Source organism: Pararge aegeria, chromosome 2 (genome assembly GCF_905163445.1).
Source record: "Pararge aegeria chromosome 2, ilParAegt1.1, whole genome shotgun sequence".
Taxonomy (NCBI): Eukaryota; Metazoa; Arthropoda; class Insecta; order Lepidoptera; family Nymphalidae; genus Pararge; species Pararge aegeria.
Window position 1 is genome coordinate 2,762,324 of NC_053181.1, and position 14,872 is coordinate 2,777,195.

The 14,872-nt window shown below is 34.6% G+C and overlaps 1 protein-coding gene across 10 annotated transcripts in view; it reads right to left on the bottom strand.

The window, feature by feature from the left end:
• The window catches only part of LOC120627767, a 236,230-nt gene that overhangs the window by 14,669 nt on the left and 206,689 nt on the right, over positions 1–14,872 (bottom strand). For 8 of the 10 annotated variants that reach the window (XM_039895841.1, XM_039895832.1, XM_039895859.1 and 5 more), the window contains 10 exons: positions 14,554–14,743; positions 11,911–12,048; positions 10,933–11,021; positions 9,063–9,159; positions 8,531–8,687; positions 8,069–8,133; positions 7,531–7,610; positions 3,712–3,831; positions 2,635–2,671; positions 1,123–1,256 (listed from right to left, as the gene is read on the bottom strand). In XM_039895841.1, coding sequence (XP_039751775.1) covers positions 1,123–1,256; positions 2,635–2,671; positions 3,712–3,831; positions 7,531–7,610; positions 8,069–8,133; positions 8,531–8,687; positions 9,063–9,159; positions 10,933–11,021; positions 11,911–12,048; positions 14,554–14,743 — 1,107 coding nt within the window. The remainder of the gene's footprint in view (positions 1–1,122; positions 1,257–2,634; positions 2,672–3,711; positions 3,832–7,530; positions 7,611–8,068; positions 8,134–8,530; positions 8,688–9,062; positions 9,160–10,932; positions 11,022–11,910; positions 12,049–14,553; positions 14,744–14,872) is intronic. The other 2 variants (XM_039895867.1, XM_039895823.1) reach the window with 1 other exon arrangement.

Consider the following 14,872-nt stretch of genomic DNA (forward strand, 5'->3'; position numbering starts at 1 on the left):
TTTAGTTATACTATGCCTTCGCTGTATCTGCCATCAGTAATTTAGCATTCAAAATAAATATAAATACCGTCATCATTCAGTAATGTTAATTTAACCAATCGTTCTTGGAACAAAATGAAATGCATAATTTAACTAATTCAGAACTCATCACAAATTTCGCCACTGGTTTGCAACTGTAAGAAATTAACTAAATATGGAAGCTATTATATAAGGTGATTGACAGATGTCAGGGGGGGTGTATAAAGAATATCAATGGTGTAATTTCATGCTCATATTCTTCGAACATCTACAAATAATATAACATAGTATGTAGTATGTTTACCGATTCACACAGGCAATATCATTACTTTTTTTTTGTAATTAAAGAGAATGCGTGTACATCTTTTCAATAAGAGAAAACTATTATAGTTTATTTAAAGAAATCGGTAATTTAGTTGTAATATTAAAAGTTACAAATCTTTTGGTGTCAAACTCGGAAAGCAAATGGGGCTCTTTCTGTGCTATATTATAACTGAAAATAATTGTGTCATAATTAAGTTTTCAAAATTTATGGTTTTCAATTCTATAACACGAATAATCCAGGTGATAAAATAGCAAGTAAATTAAAACTGAAAAAACATCACCCACATAAAATCTGTCAAATTTATTCCTCCAGCTTATTTTTAATGTTAGTTTTAATATTACAGATAACATTTCCGATTTTTTAAAATTGCGTTGAATTTTTAAGCAACTTACTACGTACGTGCATGTCGCGAGGGAGAAAATATCATCAAGCATTTATAAAATTGACTTGAGGGATCTGTAGTCTTTGAATGGACGGAATTTATTTTAAGATAACTGATACACTTGTCACTTGCTTGGTGAACTAAAAAACATATCTAGTACGTAGTAAGTTAAACTCAAAGCTTTAGTATTGATAACTCAACTCATTAATATTAAACTCCGTACTAATAAACCGACATCGAGATAAAAACAAGTTCTCAAGTTCACGAGTTTGAGAACCTGGTTTTAACTTGATGACAGTTTAATAATACGCGCCTTATTATCACCTTAATATCGAATTACAGAGACTAGGGTAAGAAGAAATCGTAGGGCCGGTATTGTCCAGGTTGTTCGTCATACCTTGATCCTAGATACGGCTTCTTCGGCCTGTAGCATCCTGGTCGCTTTTGTGGGCTGGCCCTCGCATGCCAGCTGCGTGGAGCCGAGGTACCGCGCACGGAATAACACACCTTCTATCAGCACTGACGCCAGATCTGTAATGGATAACAAGTGGTTAGGATTGAAACTCATCTACTGTTGTAATTTACACTTCTTTGTTGGTTTTTATAAATTTAATCTTATTTTCGAACGAGACGATCGGTTGTCATTCTCAGATTGGTTAACGCGGATCGACGCATAACGGCGGGAACCAATCAAATTGATTGAATCCTACCTGAACGGCTGCGAGTTTTGGCGGGAGACTTGGGTTATTACTTCTTGGCGGGTTAGATCGTTCTCCGAAGGGTCAGGGAATGAAATGCGAGGTTGAAGAGAATAAGTTCATAGTGTCGTAGTTTATATTATTATTACATAATTGTGTGGTACGTTTACTTGAATCTTTTCGCGGCCTCATCGCTATCCTACTACAGTTCTAATAAAGTTCAAAACAATGTTACAAAAAACACAAAAAGTTAGGTGAGTGAAGTCTGAAAACAAAACCATTTCTAATTGAGAACTCAATTGACTAGTCTTAAGAATATTATCTTAGAATATAATCTGTGGGCGACTGCCATTGGCCATTGATTTTTTTAGTGCTGTGTACCAACCTCTGAAAAATTTAATTAATCTGAGGTGCTAACATTTCTACATAATAAAAGTTCCAGTTTTCCCCAAGTATGCCCAATAAAAAAAGTTTTATACAAGCAAAACAGTAAATTATGTATAGGTATAAATTAAATTATATATGTAATTTTATGACAAAGCGTAGCAGGTCTTTTTTTCATAAAATTAAACCAAACAGTATGTTAACATCAAATTAAATTACAAACATCATCGAAATTTCATAAAAACACGATTTCTAGGTGTTTTAATAATTGTTTTGTTTAATAAGCCAATGAGTTTATATAAGGTTTGTAAAGACGCGTGCCTAATGAAGTCTTACATGAAAATATAATTAACTTTTGTTTTCGATATTAATTATATTTACGAAGTCCGGATATTACCAACTCCAAATATGCATTCCAATATTTTTTATTCGATTTAAAGCTCTAATAAAACGTATATTTTTGACAATGTGGCATTGTTTAGATACTCATTGGTTGTCAAAAATTTAAAATCTTTGAACTTACAATATCTTTATTTCCTGACTTTATTTCAAAGTAAACATTGAGAAAAAAATATTCGGGTTTCACACAAAAGAGATTGACAAATTTTTCATTAGTAGACAAGAAAAAAAATACTCAACTAAAATTTATTTGGGAGTCCGTCATTGTTCTTATACTAAGAGATAGACATCATTGAGATTATATAATATTATTATTGAAATAACTCACCATGATAATGTCCGAATGCGGCACGAGAAATAAGAATCGTGTTAGTTAGGAGAATATGAAAACTACTTTAGGTTAAACAAACTAAATGATATTCTTTTACCTTCTTTATTCTTGCTCTTCTTCTTTCCGTCTTTATCCTAAAAGAAAAATGGTCGGATTAAAGATTTACAATATTATATATATAGAAATATGTACTGCTTTATTTTTGTCAAAGAGTTTCAAGAGGTTCGCTGGTTCGGTTTCCGGCAGAAGCAATATAAAAATTTATAATTTCCCAATATTCTCTGGTGGGAGGCTTCGGCCGTTACCACCCTGATGACGAAAACATGCTGCCAAGAGATTTAGCGGTTCGGTACGATGTCGCGTCGAAACCGATAAGGGTTATGGATTTAACATAACTACATATACTATAACCAATGAAAGTTCAATGTTGGACTAAAAGCCTCTCTCAACGGACCACAATCACGCTAGACAGACGGGTTGGTGAACGCAGTAGAGTAGAAGTAGCACAGAGTAGTTTTTAAGTTCAAAGATTGTATAAAACCTAAGTTTATCGGCAATAAATTATTGCTCTACGAAAATGCATGTAAAACAAGAATAATTAATTAGTATGTTATTACATAATAATTAATACTGATTGTTATATTGAACAAGCAGTGATTGCCCAGTGAGTAGGACTTCGACTTTACTGTCGGGGGGCCGAGTTCGAATCCCAGCACGCACCTGAACTTTTCTAAGTTATGTGCGTTTTTGACCAATTCAAATATCACTTGCTTCAACGGTGAATCAAGAAAACATATGTTCCATAATGTTTTCAAAAGTGTGTCCACCAATCCGCACTGTGCCGGCGTGGTGGATTACGGCCTTAACCCCTTCGCATTGTGGGAGGAGACCCGTGCCCTGTTGTGGGCCAGTAATGGGTTGTTATGACGAGGATTATGATGATATAATAGAAGTAGAAGTTGTCCGCGTTTTTATCGAATTCCCACAACAGGAAAATGTTTGTGTGCTGAAAAATGGTGTTTATCTGTAGGTATTTTATAGGTATTAATGTTTATTATTCATAAAATATTCATCAGTCATATTAGTACCCAAAACACAAGCTACGCTTACTTTGGGGATAGGTGGCGATTTGTGAATTGTCGTAGTATATTTATTTATTTATTTATCTACTCGCCTTTCCATTATGTAACGCGTCCTCCTCTCTAAGTTCCGAAGGGTCGTGAGTGTGTTCGCGCGCCGTACCTGTGGAACCACCAGAGGGCATCACCGTTCGCGACTTCGGTTTGCGCCAACCCTGGGAACAATTAATAAACATATTTTTCATTATACTTGCTTGTAACGTGGACCGTATTGCATTGATATAAGGCTCATAATAGTACTTACTTATGCTTTATTTATGATGACCCGATTAATTTTAGTTTGTACCTAACTGTAAGTTATATGTATGAAGATGGAGCATTTTTAATTTAGTCAGGTATTACAAATTATTTTTAATAACCATAAAGAGGTTATATGCGTTTAAAAATATTAGGCATTTCTTTTAAATGAACATATATTTTTACCTTTTCCACTATTATGATAAATTTACGTTTAATTTTATCAAATTATCCACAATTTATAACTATTTATGTTTTAAAAACAAAATTATACCCTTTATTATACATATTTATAATATCGGCTGTATGCAGCGAAAGATGCTGGTTGTATGTCGGTTTGTCTTGGCGCGCGGGAAAAAAAACCGTCGCGACATTTTCCGTAATAATTTTTTTCTATTAACAAATAGGTGGGTACGTACCCACCTTTTTTCACTGAATGACAAAAAATACGAGCAATTGATAGTTCTATAATAACTTTATCTCTCATGGTTATCGTTATATTAGTGAAATTTTATGAGCCGCGCAACTGTTATCAGTAAATAGATTAATTCAATAAATTATGTTACAGATTAAAACTGGCGACGAAAAAAAAAGTCATGACATAAAATTTGCTTACATAATTTATGTTTTTTTGGTATTACAACTATACTTTTTTTTCTCAAAATTACCTAATATCTGGGTTTTATTTACTTTAATAAACTAAACTAAATTTAAAAATACCTACGTCTTCACCTATTATAAAATATTTAATAGAATCATTGAGAAGGATTTTTACTTTGATTAAAAATATTTAAAAACGAATAGAATAGCGCTAAATCACGTAACATTTTCTTTACCACCTTTATCTGAGGTATAGGTATGAGAAATGTCCTCATTGTACCTAGACATATATTATTAATTACTTAGGTTTAAAATTAATTAAAAATTCATATTTTTTTAGTTACCTACTTCGGTTCGGATTTTTGATAAAAAAAGATAGGTAAGTATAGTACTAGTACTATATTTTAAATGACGAAACACGTTAGTATTTAATTTTTTATATTGTATTAAATAGATATGAAACAATTTTTTAGATATATGTTTAGTATATACCTTTTTCTTTTTCCGTTTATCAGAATGACCCTTCTCACTTAGGTCACTTACGTTTGAATCATCATCCACAACATTAATCGGATTTGAGTGTTCATGTATTAAACTTCCTTCCTCTGATGCTATTACACATTGTAAATCTTTGAAATCCCCGCTATTAATTACAACAGGCAAGTTGTTTCCATTCTCATCGTCTGATACCGTTTTAGTCAATTCTACATCACTATTTTCATTTTGAACAAAACTTTCGTAAATATTTCGACACGTGTCATCAGAGGCATCTGCGTAAATATCAGTTTGTTTACACTCAATGTTCTCTATGTTTACATTCTGATCACTTATGTTCACACTCCCACTTTCACCATCTAATATACATTTTTCAAAAGTGCTATTCATAATGTCACTTATGATATTAATTTTATCATTACTTTCGTCTTCTTGGACTAGCTTTAGGGCCAAAATTTCTCCATTTGCTTTTAATTGTAAACTTTTATTTATAACACTCTCACATTTATCTGCACTTGTTTTTGTTATATACGTGCTATTAATGATGTTTAAACTACTTTCTACTGCAACTTCAGCCGTAACAGATTTTTCTTCATTTATTTTTAATATAAAACCTGCTTCATTTAGTTTTTCACTGTTAACTTCGTGCTGTTTTTCTTCAACCAAATGCATATTTTCCTCTTGACTCATTTTTAGGAAATAATTAATGTTTTGATGCAACGGTTGATGTTATTTCAGTTGAATATAGCAGTAAATTGATATTATCGGAACATTTGGTCATTTCTCAGCGATAAACGTTATCACTCGGTAAACACGCGCGCCCTGGGATATGATAATGCTGACTGATCGCCGATCGGCCACCGGTTAATGTGGTGACTTAATGCATGTGTGGGCAGAGATTAGTCAAAACATTTGTGTTCTCAGATGCGCCATGAGTCGACTACAAATGAAGCATTGATTCATGTAGTAGAATTAATTCAACTAGTTCCGGAGCCAGCATATCATTAAAATAGTATAGTACCACTTCGTTTGTAAGAAATAAAAATCAACAAGATGAGACTCAAACTTTCGCCACGTGTATTTAAAAAAATTTAGTATTTTAGTGTATCACATGTTTAATGTTTTAACCTTTTGTGTCGTTTAAATTTTTATTTTTGTTTTTTATATTTTCCTTTTTTAATCACACATTTCATGATATTCACCGTCGAAAAATCACAATTTTAGGCACAATCACAGCACATTTTATTCTATAATATACTTTTTTTTTCTTTTTATTGTTTTTAGCATAATTATTAGTATTTCTCTCTTTTCTATTTTTGTACCCTAATTTTAAATAAATACATATTGTCGCGTAGTTCATAAGTATAATGAGAATACTAATGTAATTGTTAATAAGTGTCAGTGGATTACTACTAATTCCGAAATCCGTACTAATTAATTTATAATAAATAAATAAATAAAAATTATAAGTGTACAGTTAATATTGAGCACGACATGCTCTTGCAATATATTAAATATTAAAGCAAGGTCATTCAGTCAAACTGAACTTAAAAAGTAATTGTGGCTTATGACAGTTCTCTGGGAGACAAATCGCATGTAGGCATAAACTGAAACAATCATCAAATCTTTTATACTATGCCAAAGTATAATAGGAGAGCAAGGCCGTGCGTTACGACTCAAAACGAATGCCGTTTATCGCGAACACTCCGTCAGTTATAACTTTATGCTCCAATGAATCATACGGTACAAGTGTTATATGAAGAAACGGTTATATAGATTAGAATTAATTATTATTCGAAAGAGGTTGCTATTTTTGTTTTCCATGTGAGGTTCTTTATATCCATTTTATTGGGGTCAAGTTAAACAAGTTTTATATTTAACGTTTTTCCGTGTTATTTTATTTACATATTGTATTTCATGTTACAATTAGTAATTTCTATGTTTAGACTAATGAGGTGTTCACCGTGCCCTACGCTAAATTGGTCGGTGTTCCAAGAATTTGCATTCAACATTACTACACATATGTAAATACGTGTAGTAATTAATAATTCTTACGTGTCATGTAAATACAATTTTCCCACCATTATAGTGTAGTGTTTTAAAAATATTGAAAAGTAATTGAAAAGAACATACATACTTAAATATTTTTTTTTAATTTATTTATTTTGAACGCAGTTTTTCTATCTTAAAACGTAATGAAAATATTTAATACGTACATTAAAGAACAGGTAAGGAAGATATATTTTCAAATATTTTTGATTTTTATTTACTTAGTTTTTTATTTTTATCAATTTCTACGCGGTATCGTACTGGTACGCTTAATTACTCAGAGGCATGTCTTTGTCGACAGAGTCGATAGAGTGGTAACTCCCGAATTGCCCCGCTAGGAATTAAACGAGGCTGTTACTAGAACATCGAGGCACGCCAATGGGTAGACATAAAACCTCCTAGCGCGCATCTTAGTCCTATTGGTTTCCGTATACAACTCTTTTATTATGAAACTGGCTTTAAATAACACTTACTTTATCATCGAAGAAGCCCTGATCATCCGTTCTCTGTTGACCGAGAAGTCTGTCAGTTTCTAAATCGGTATCCGCTTCATCTGAAATAAATGTGCATCGAATTTTAATGTAAAGGTTGCCTACAGGTGATCAGTCCAGGCGATAAGGCCGCCTTTGCACATATATATATTTTTTTTTTCTATGAAGCGGTGATAGCTCAGTGGGTAGGACTTCGACTTCACTTTCGTGGGGCTGACTTTGAATCCAAGCAGTAACCTTATGTGCGTTTAAAAAAATTCAAATATCACTTGCTTCAACGGTGAAGAAAAACATTGCGAGGTAACCGCCATGCCTAAAAGTTCTCCAAAATGCTCTCAAAGGAGTCCACAAATCCGCATTGGGCCAGCGTGGTAGATTGCGGCCTTAACCTAAGGGTAATACTCTAAACAGCTAGACCTAGTATTAAATATACTAGGCTTTCACTGGCAAATATAGGAATTTTCAAGGGCAAGTCATCTTCCGTCTGCGGATAAAACTGTGTTAAACAAAAGTTTATTACCTTCATCGCCGCTGGCCGGTTTTATTTCCACCGAGTCTGTACTCTGCGCCGATGTTGGCCTTTTCCTGAAATTATGTTACAAAATTGTAAATAACAAAACCAAAATATGGCTTGAGTTGCGTCAATCATGCATCTTATAGAACAAATATTATCACTTTGTCCAACGAAGTCATTTTCCAAACAACAAGTAGAAATTACCCGCATGGAATTTATGGTCTGTTCAATTTAACTTGACGCGTAAATGTTTGATAGCATTGTTCTTTCCCGAAACCCTTTTTTCTGTGTATTTATATAGTTTTCTTCCTCTATTATTGCTGCATGTTAATATATCTGTTTCTGTATAACAAAACGCGACATATAATTTAACGCATGACAAGCAACAGTAAATACTCCAGTATTTCCAACCAGTTCTCGGGTCAAGTTAAGATGAACGTTTAATACCTCTAGAAAATACAAACTCACCTGGGATACACGTCTTCGTGGTGGTGGTGGTGCGGTGTGTGCGAGGGCAGCGGCGAATGCGAGTGTGTGTGCGCGTGTGAAGAGTGCGGAGTGTGCACGTGCGGGGAGTGCTCTGCGGGCCGGTGCGGCGCGGGTGCGGGGGGCGGAGGTGCCGTTGCTGCAACAGAAGATTTATGAATTTATTTCTGATATAGGTCATCTCGCTTCAGCCTCAGCGCACCTTGGCAGTAATATCGTGCCTTATGCCATCACGGCAAGAGACATGGCGCTCTCTTATGCCGTCATACTTCTATGTGCTACTGCATATTAACTTATTTTTATATTATATACTGTATTAAGTATTAAATTTATTGAAATGATAAGAAATACTCATAATAATTAATTTTATTTTTATATGAACTTTTATGTTTTACATCTGCCGGAAATGCCATGAAAGCCATGTTTTTTAAATTGATATTGACTCTCGCTTGGCATTATCTGACAAAAATATATTAATGCCACTTATTTTTTCCTTAATAAGTTTTCCACTTACCTAATGGATCTAAAGAGTGCAAGTCTGCATCAGTTAACAAGTGGGGGTCTGTATTAGTTCCGCTATCTACAATTTCTTCTATTGTTACCGAATGAGTCTGAAAAATAGAGAAAAAAGAGAGAGAATTATTAATTATGTACCGTTCATTTGTAGGTATTTCATTAATTTATTGATATAATAATCCTTAATCCAGTGTTTCCGAAGCTACTGTATCTACTAAGATGTTTCCACCAAAATAAACAGAAGTTTTCTTCGGTGGAAACATTTCAGAGCTCTGAACTTACTCTCAACTTTGTTTTTGGCAATTACTTTTCTTGCTAGCCTCGGCCACCTTAAGTATCTATCCATCCAAGTCTGTATCACTTCTTACAAATGAGAGTATTTTATCTGCACGGTGGGGGTAATTCTTTCTCTCCTACGTGATAAGAGACCTTTACCCATCAGTGGGGCATTAGTTACACTGATAATGACGATAAGAACTAGAGTTATAAACTACAATTAATATAAAGCTTAAACCAACATAACATTTTTATATATATAGATATGTGTTTTAGAACTAAAGATGTCCCTCCTACTTCCAGAGGCAACCAGTATTATTTGGAAATTATAGATAGTTGCAATCATTGACTGCAAATCTTACATAAACTCTTCCGCACTTAAGTTAAGTAGTACTCGTAGTACCTATTAAAGCATTTTGTGGCCAAGCTTGTCCAGGGAAGTCCCTACTAACCCCATGCCTATTTAAGCTGCTAAACTGCGTTCTAGTCCGAAGGGTGTAATTTGATAGGATGTGTTCGTTGCATGGCATTCAAAGTGTTCCTCTGTTTATGTAACAAATTATGGTTTTTCACTAACCATTAGGTTACCACAGCTTGGTCCATCATTTATTTCTATAAAAACCCCTTTAGGATGTTATCAACAATTATAATTAAATAAAAAATTTTGACGCCCCCACTTTCTCCTCTAGGGCTAAAATCTTTCGAAATCTTATAGTAAGTGACCTTAACAAACATGAAACTTTTATTAAATTTTAAGTCTGTGGGAATTTTAGTGTAAAATTTTAATTTTTTTTATTAGTACCCCGTATGCCCCGTAACCGATTTTGTGATTTAAACATTCTTGTTTGTCTTGTTCTTGTTCTTGTCATTCAATACATTGTTGTTGCTCGTAACATAGCCCAAAAAAATTCTGTCCAAATTTTATGTCTAAAAAAGTTAAAATTCAAAATTTATGATTTTTTCTAATCATTAACGCCCCCGCTATACACTTCGGAGATTTAACACTTATAAAAAAGTTAGCCTATCCATTAAGTCAATGTATCCTCTACATAGATGCAAAATTTCAATTCAATCGGATGTATAGTTTAATAGTTTTAACGGAACTGTATAGATTTATATATTAGTATAGATATAGAAGTAAAGATGCCGTATAGACGCTCCTGCATTTCGCGGAGTGTAGCAAATGAAGCTTAATTTAATTCTAAATAGAATTTTGCGTCAGCACATTTTGAATAATCTGTGCAACCGAAAAATAGGAAATATCTTTTGTTTGGTGTTTTTAAAGTGATACAGATGCGGCTAGTTATCGCGTACAGCAAAGCAATATCATAGAATAGCTCATAGAAACGCCTGCTTCTATCCAAGGACTACAGGTTCACGATCTTATCGAGGATCCATTCCTTTCTCTCAGCCGAAAATTGAAGGTTTCAGGTCTGTTGTTGAGATAGGCGTAGGCAGCAGTAAAAGATTGTATCCGTTACATTTCTTTTATAGTAGGTATTATTTTAATAATTACATTTTTTGACCTTAGTTATGAAAGGTATAAAATATAAAATAAAATGGATACCGAACTTAACAAACGTAATACACACCTGAATTATTGGGTTATTATTGTCTGTGTCGGATGCGTGTCCTGAGGAAAGACCGTCTTCGACGATAGGCAACGTACGGCGACTTGGCTCTGCAATAAGAATAATATTATTCGTAGTGCACTACAATAATCATATTTACAAGGAGTTGTATAGTTTGGGAATAGTTAAACCAAGAAATATGTACAATGTGCCAGGTGTGAGATTGTCTACCTACGTCTACTTATTCGATCGCGTGAAAGTTAAGTACGATTAGTATGAAACCAAAAGAGCGCAATCTAATATCATGTTTTCCTAATCCTAAGGTTGCCAGGCAGAGATAGCTTCTAAGCGATAAGGCCGCCTTTTGTATTCTGCTTCTGTATTGTTTTTCCATTCTTCTTTTGTTTCTTCAACTTCTAGTGGTATGCAAATAAGGAGTATACATAAAATAATACTCGGAAACAGTATTGTCACTAGATGGCACTATTTTCTAATCAGGAATGTCATCGTGATTTGGTTTTGGTCGACTTTATCGCGATTTAAATTTTCCAGCCCAGTTTAATCTAGTGTCTATTAATGGTAAGAAGAAACACTGAACTGCAGAATTTGATAGAAATAAATAAAAATAGCACATTAATTTCCAGACCTGAAATATTGCTTTGAATTTGAGTGTATAAAAAATAAATTAAAAATCATTCATTTCGACCGTAAAGATTATATATTCTGTTAGATTAGATCATTGATTTCTTTGAAAACTTAGAAGAGCAGGCAGATATTTTTTTTTTTTTTAATAAAAAGCTATTCATGAAATTTGAATTAAGTAGAAATCGAGTCATGCTACAATCAACACATGCAATTGTAAAGTTACAATTACCTGAGTTAAGGAGCCTAGTGTAAACGTTTTTAATCTAATATTAAATTTTGTGTGTGTACAATGAGGATTGCGTTCATCGAATATTTTTTAGCACAGTTTGGAGAAATTCATGAAGGTTGTCTTACCCTTCATTTCCACCAGCTCCTTTTCCATAATTGCCATAGACAATTCGCTGACAATATCGCTGGCTGCAGAGGATAATGCCAGTGCTATGTGTAAGGCCGAGTTGTCACTACGCCGGGCCGGATGCCTTCCCGGACCGTCTAAACAGGTCGAAATGTCAGTGCCAGTCACTGAACTGTATTATTAAAACTGGACAAGAAAGTGACAGTTCACTTCGTTTTTGTCTCCAATTGGACGCCATTTTGGCGCTGTAAGCTCGACATTGTGACGAGTTTCCAAGGAACTAAAATCTCTTACATTATATTAGTTCCAGAGACACTCGTATGTCACATGTGGCGCTTCAAATGGAGCACAGATGGGAACAAAAAATAATTGATGAGATGGCAGATTCTTTTCAATATATTAGGATAGCACTACATAGTGACTAAAATTATACGAAGATTCCATCGCGTGGATCGAAGTAAGGTAGATGGGAAAATAGTTTTAAATGACAATGTGAGATGGTGATAACAAAAAAAAACAACCGGCTAAGTATGTTGTGGGCTTCTTCTTAGACCAGAGCGCGATCGGAACCTTCGTAGCTTTAGTTTTATGTTGACGAATTTAGTTATCGCCATCAACTCACTTCTATGTCATATTTTACATGTAATGTACGAATCAAAAGTGGCAACTATGTGCTTATTTGAATAAAGAAATATTTGACTTTGACTTTTGACTTTGAAGCTGCTTTGTTTTTGAGCATGTGGGAGGATTAGAGTTATGGATACGTCACCAACACAATGCTAAGAACTGTCGGTACCAGCGTAAATATAAAGTTTGTCCGAGCTTTGTATGAGGTTAGCAATATTCATGTTATATGAATTATTATTTTTCGCTTGAAGAGTATTATTGTACTGCAATGCGTTACGCTGCGTTTTTAAGCTTTTTAATGAAATTATTCCTATTTAAACAGGTCCGGGATGCCAAGGTGCCACTACACTTGTGCAGACTCCGGGTTCCGTCTAAAAACTGCCCCGGCGTAATGAAAACTAGCACTTAGTGAGCTTTATGCGTGAAAGAAAAGCATCTACGGCTACATAATAAAAGTGGCCGAAAATATGAACATGTTTGCTCAAAAGTACATAATTACTACTAGATAGTATGTGACTTATTATTATAATACTGAAGTCAAAATCGGCAATGTGTACGCAGGTTCACTCATACTTAATAAAATAAAACCTTCTTAAACAACTTTTGTTGAAACCTTGAGTATAGGCAGTTCTTTTACGCATGTATAAAATGCACACTACTAAGCAATAAATACATGTGTACGATATACCAGATCATTGTCGCAGTGTGTTCTTTCATTCATACTAGAACACTGGTGTTAAGACCAAACGCTTCTCAGATAAAGGAACTGAAAATAACCTCTTGGATATTTCAAAACCTTCTTAATCCTAAGGGAACTATTGTTAACGGATCGTAGAAAAAAAGCTCGGATGGTGAAGACCCATGCGATTTTTAGATCAAATTAGCAGCTAACTTGGCAAGGCTATGCCACTTACCACAAAAAACAAAAAGTAACCACTTGCTTGCCTTCCCAACTGACGAAAGAAACAATAAAAAGCATACATTGCACTGTAGGGTAACAAACCAGCGCGAAATATTGCAAAGATCAGAAGAAACATGGGAACGTAAACGTAGTTCTTGCTTGTCGCATCCCACTTATAGCATTTTATCTGCTCGAAGAAAATATGGTATGTGTGAAAGCAGCATTGCAACAATGCTGCTTTGCGGTGTATCGTCGTGCTAGAAGACTCTTTAGCAAATTCGCTTTACTCAGTAGACTTCAAAGTCTTGAACACCGTCGCAAGGTTGCTTTGCTAGCGGTATTCTAAAATATACATTTCGGAGAGTTTGCTCACGAGCTATAAGATTTGGTTAAACCATCTCCTTTCAACCATTGAACTGCGAGGCACCGAAAGAATCTGCACCGTCACGTAGTTGGAATACCATCAACACGTTCGAAGCGATTTGCTTCTTTCTTTCTAATACTGGTCTGTTCTGGAATACCCTTCCAGCTTCCCCGGTACCTATAATCTTGGTACCTTAAAATCAAGAGTGAATAGGCATATTTTAGCAAGCGCGCCCTTCTTATAGCAGTTACCATCAGGTGTGATTGCAGTCAAGCCGATTGCCTATCTAAACGTCAGTATATAATAAATCACAGAATTAAGAACATACATAATCCTCATTCAGCCATTATTGTATGCAGTCAATTGTGTCCAAAAACAGTGAACACGCCCCGCTTACGTCTCACTTTACTACCAAGGAATGTACCTAACATACAAACTTTTTCTCATTTTCCCATTTTATGGTAAATGTTTAGAACATTAGAGGTAAAATAATTACTGTCAACTGCAAAATGGTAGATAAATAGATAGATAAAGTCTTTATTGCACAATTTAAAAGTGAAAACAAGAAATAACAAAAACAATAAATATATATACCTATACATAAAATGCGCAAAGGCGCAATTGGTATGAAGTGACCAACCATTTGTTCGAGAAACAACTCTAAAGTGGTTCTTGGTGCATGAATATAAGTCGCGTACAAGGTTCCTTTATTTTCTTAATTCTGTATAATAACTGTACGGTGCTGATTACCTTTCATTTCCACCAGCTCGTTCTCCATAATAGCCATGGACAGTTCGCTGGCAGTGTCGCTCGCTGCAGACGATAGTGCCAGCGCGACGTGCAAGTCCGCCTGATGCGTTGGAGACACGCATGGACTGCCATCGTCGCCAGCCTGTAACGCTGCTACATCTGGCGTTGGGAATCTTGCACGTTGTTTCTGCTAAATAAAATACATATGTTTTTGATCACCTGAAGCAAATAGCCCAAGTGGCCTTTGCTGCATCAAGAGAGCGGCTTCAGGAGTTATATACGCCTCCGAAAAGTTTGGCCGTGGAACAGAACCAGAGCA